Source organism: Pangasianodon hypophthalmus, chromosome 4 (genome assembly GCF_027358585.1).
Source record: "Pangasianodon hypophthalmus isolate fPanHyp1 chromosome 4, fPanHyp1.pri, whole genome shotgun sequence".
NCBI classification, from domain to species: Eukaryota; Metazoa; Chordata; class Actinopteri; order Siluriformes; family Pangasiidae; genus Pangasianodon; species Pangasianodon hypophthalmus.
The window spans coordinates 33,021,386-33,026,192 of record NC_069713.1 but is presented as its reverse complement, the minus strand read 5'-3'; the positions used below and the strand labels follow the sequence as shown (position 1 = coordinate 33,026,192).

General features: G+C 38.9%; 1 gene segment (V, D, J or C); it reads left to right on the top strand.

The window, feature by feature from the left end:
* Positions 1-909: 909 nt before the first annotated feature.
* Positions 910-2,782, top strand: LOC117597189 (T cell receptor alpha variable 5-like). The segment is given in 2 exon segments: positions 910-1,369; positions 1,534-2,782. Coding segments are annotated over 2 exon segments (387 nt in total).
* The last annotated feature ends 2,025 nt before the right edge of the window (positions 2,783-4,807 follow it).

Genomic DNA, 4,807 nt, shown 5'->3' with positions numbered 1-4,807 from the left:
AAACATAACAATGGTTTATATGAAGTTTCTAAAACCACATCAAAGATACTCCCTTTACCAACTTGTTATCAGTTAACCACAGACACAAACAGCATTTGTGGTAACATATGCAGCTGAAAGAAAGAGAAAATAAAATAAAGAGCATTTAAACATGACAACTACACATTAATCACACTAAATTCACAAATCTGCATTTTTAATGCTAAAGTATTTTATTGACAGTATCAGAGCTAGCACTCCAGCTTTATTGAAAACATATTTTCAGAGGCCAACATTTGTTAGGCTGCAGCTGCAGGACACTGAGCAGCTGCTTGTATTGTTTATAAGGCAGAGGGGGTTTGTATGTGATTTTATAATATGTCTAATACCAAAGTTAAGGAGTTTTAAAGGTCTGGGCCTCAAGATCAACACAAGCCTGCAGCTGTTGCAGTTATCAAAGGCATGGACTTATACTAATAAAAGCTAATCTGCACATCTAATAGGTTAAAGATAAAGTAACAGACATTGGAGGGAAATGCATTTGTGAATCTGAGCATTTGGACACTTTTCTTTCTCTGCCATGCAACAGTTCTGTTCTCCTCCCTAACTCAAAACGTGGAAAGGTGGTTGAAGGTCTCAGTAAGCGTACCCAGGTGTTACACAAAGGGCTTTAGTCTCAATGTGCAGAAGTGTTAGTGGGTAGAGCTGTGCATCAGGACTGGGATCCCAACAGCACAACATAAAATCACTGGATCAAAAGTCAGAAAAAAAAACTGTCCCACTGTCCATAAACATTAGGTGGATTTGCTATGATAACCTGCCCCTGTGTGTGTGTGAGAGTGTGTGTTAATGTGTGTGTGTGTGTGTGTGTGTGTGTGTGCATGGTCCCCAGTGATGGAGTGGTGTCCCTTCCGGGGTGAATTCCTTACACCCAGTGTTAGTCTCCAGATCCACTGCAACCCTGACCAGGATAAAGTGGTAACTGAAGAGAAATGAATGAACTGAGGGATCTGCTCAGAAAACCTTCTATTAGTGAACTGTGTAATATCATCATAAGATTCAGCAGAGTCAACAGAAACACATTGAACAACAACAAGCATCAGAAACTGTATTATCAGCATTTTAATTCATTACTTTCATTAATGGATTGTTACACCACATATGTAATATCAGATGAAATGAGGTTTGAGTTTACAATATTATAAGTGGAAGTAGTGATGAAAGAATTTACATGACTACGTGTAATTATAAGTGGGTGGAGCTAGATGTGTAAGATACAGTTTAGACAGTTTCACAGAGACAACACTGCCATTCATATCTACTGCAAGAGAGACACTCACAACAACCATGTTACTCTTCCTCTCTGTTTTCATAGCTCTTACTGATGTTGGTAAGTCATTTACATTCTTTTACAAGATTTTACTCTCATATTAAATAAAATGTTATTGATATTGATTAAGTCTATAATAAACACGACATTAAGTTCCATTTGAATGTTCTTAAGTGATTTACACTGAAATGGTATCAAAGTATATGGCAATGTCTTTTTTTCAGCAGAGGCTGTAGATGAGCTCATTAAACCAGACCAAACCATCATACCTTCACGTGAAGGCAGCAGCACCACACTGACCTGCACATATGATGACTCGGCTTACTATCTCCACTGGTATCGACAAAACCCTCAATCAGGACCAGAGTTTCTGATGATGATTCAAAAATTCACAGAAGCTGTGACTAAAGCTGAACACCTTGACCCAAGACTATCCACCAGACTCCATAAAAAGGAAAAGAAAGTAGATCTGGAGATCTTTCCTGCTGCAGTATCAGACTCTGCACTGTACTACTGCGCCATGGAGCCCACAGTGACACAAAACTCAAACACACTGTACAAAAAGTGAAGCTGGATTTTCTCTCAGGAGGGGGAGCTGTTTACCTGCTTCATTCAAATACACTTTTCTTTCTTACTTCCCACACTTTCATATTTACTTGCCTTTGAATAACAACAATCACCTAATTCCATCATTTCTAGATGGGAAAATAGCTGCATAAGACATATAAATAAGTTTAAAAGCAATTATGCACACTGTTTTCAGTGAATTGGCACAGATACACAGCTATGCAGCGTCTGGTCACTAGGTCAAAATCTTCATCCTCATAATCATCCATGTTTGCAGTCTGTGGCCACAGTATTCTTTCTGGAACATTCTGCAAATAAAAAAACGAGGAATTTCTGTACAAAACTACAGCTGTTATGTGTAAGGATTGGGAATTTGACCTTCTAGGCTGCTTGTGAAACAACATTTTGTAAAATTGATTCCCACAGCTACAAGAGGAAGGTAATAGACATTCAGAGTGCACAACACATTGAACCTTGAGGTGGATGAGCTACAACAGCAGAAGAGCACATCAGGTTCCACTCCTGTCAGCCAAGAACAGGAATCTGAGGCTACAGTGGGGACAGGCTCACTGACACTGTACAGCTGAAGATTTACAGAAAGACCAGGTAAAGATTAGCTAATCTTCTACTTATAATCATTACTATGTTGACATCACATGAAGCAGAACTAAATGTTCTGAGATGTCTGAATTTTGTAGTAATAATTTGGTAGAGAGAGAAAGACAGAGACAGAGAGAGAGAGAGAGACAGAGTTCAGACATTCAGAGCTATTAAATGTTTAATCAATCAGTCTTAAAGGACACACCTGGGCAACAAGAAACACCTGTCAGTCGCATGGTCCAAATTTGTGATCACTTGAAAAATGGGTGGCTTCTAACAAAAGGTTAAATGATTTTTTTCTTCATAATTACATTAATTTCCTGCTTACAGTTTGAGTTCAGGACAGTTTCCCCATGTGATGCTGAATGTAAAGTCAGGATGCTTCAGTAAGAATCAACAATCTGTCAGTAACATTGGTGACACTGTCATGTGATGCTGTGGGGCGGAGCTTCATCAACCTTTATGATGTTAACATATCAGAGTACAGAAAGAATATTTTCATTCAGCTAAGACCATTCATCATGTTCACTGTTATATTCATGTGTCTGTGGCTTTCACTAGGTGAGTTCTACATTGACTTTTTGTTCTTTCAGAAATATTAAGTGTTGAATTAGTGATTAATTATTCTGTGTGGTGTTAAGAAACATCAGAATGTGGGTGTGACTTATGTAGTTCTGGTTTGATTGTGTAAAGGTTAAAAACATTATGTTCTCTTCTCTATGACAGGTGACTCCATGGCAGATTCAATACAGCCACTTTCCCCTCGTGAAGTTGTAGATGAAGGTGTTGATGTTACTCTGTCCTGCAACTACACAACCACAAGAGCTGCAGCAGCCACCTACCTGCACTGGTACAGACAATATCCAAAATCTAAACCTGAGTTCCTTCTGCACATCACTGCAAGTGGACAGAAAAATGTCCCTATTTCACCACATCTGTCTGCTGAAGTTAATGATGATAATAAACGAGTGGATCTGCTCATCTCCTCTGCTGCTGTATCAGACTCTGCACTATACTACTGTGCTCTGGAGCCCACAGTGACAGGAAATCCAACTGCACTGTACAAAAACTACACTTTTATTATACAGTGTTGAGCCTCGTCAGCAGAATGAAGAGTCTACACACAGAGAGAAGGTCGGATTTGTTTAAAGTGAGAATGTGAAATAATGATTTAACATTTCAGTTTTCTTCCTTTCATTTTATAAAGTATACTTCTGATGCTCATTTGGCAGCTTATTCTCCTCTCAGCACAGTTCTTCCTGATTTTAGTCTGGTCCTTACTTAATTCTGACATCATCATCTCTATCATAGTATTCTGAAATTACATTCAAGCGTTCTGAAAGCGTCAAACATTATCTTAGGAGATCTTTTGTTGGTTTTGAGGAGTTGAAAGTTCTGCAGTGTTCTGCCTAAAATGTTCATGTGAAGATGCCTTAATGTGAAGCTTCAGTGAAGCAGAGGTACTGACAGCCACACAGATTATTATTGCGATGTACTTTACAAACAGATATAGGGATAGTGAAAAGATATGGGGATACTGATCTTATTCTCCAGCTGCATTAGATGTGAACTGACCAATATTGTCAATATGAAGAATGTCTTGGGTAAAAGCTTTGTCATTTTGAATTCTGGAAGAAATGTAGAAAGATAACACCACTTCCACTGTATGTTTCTCTACATTAGGGCTGCTAAATTCTGGTGCTGGAGGTTTGGAGTCCAGCAGTTTGGTGATTTCCATGCTGTAACGCCTAATTCAACTCATTCTTTAACAGCTTTAGTAGATCCTCTAGGACCAGATTTTGACCTCCGTAATCTACAGAACCAGCCAACTAATGTTTTTTTTTTTGGAGGAAAAAGTGTAAAAGCAACAAAAACCACTCACACTGCAAATAACACACCAGCAGCCACACCAACTACACACACAATGCTGCACAACTAAGGAGGGAAAACACAGAACTTAAATAGGGAAACTAATTAGAGGAACACAAAACAGGTGAGCACAAACAAGGAAGGAAGTGGGGCAGACAACAAAAGAAGAATTTCAAAAAATGTGAGTAAGGGAGCCCTCTGGTGGTCTGGAGAGGAATTGTCCATGGTGGACGTGACAAACTGAAAATCTGCATAACTGAGAATTGTGCAAAATAAAAAACAAAATATAAAACACAATGTCCTCCACACAAGAAGGTTGGGTCTGCTTACACACACCAGCTCACAGTGCAGCAGCTGCAAAGGAAACAGAAACAAAGAGACAGAGACAAGCAACACTGCATGCGGAACCACACCAGTTAAGAAAGCACATTACCTGCCTGAAATGTAAATGATTTCAAATGA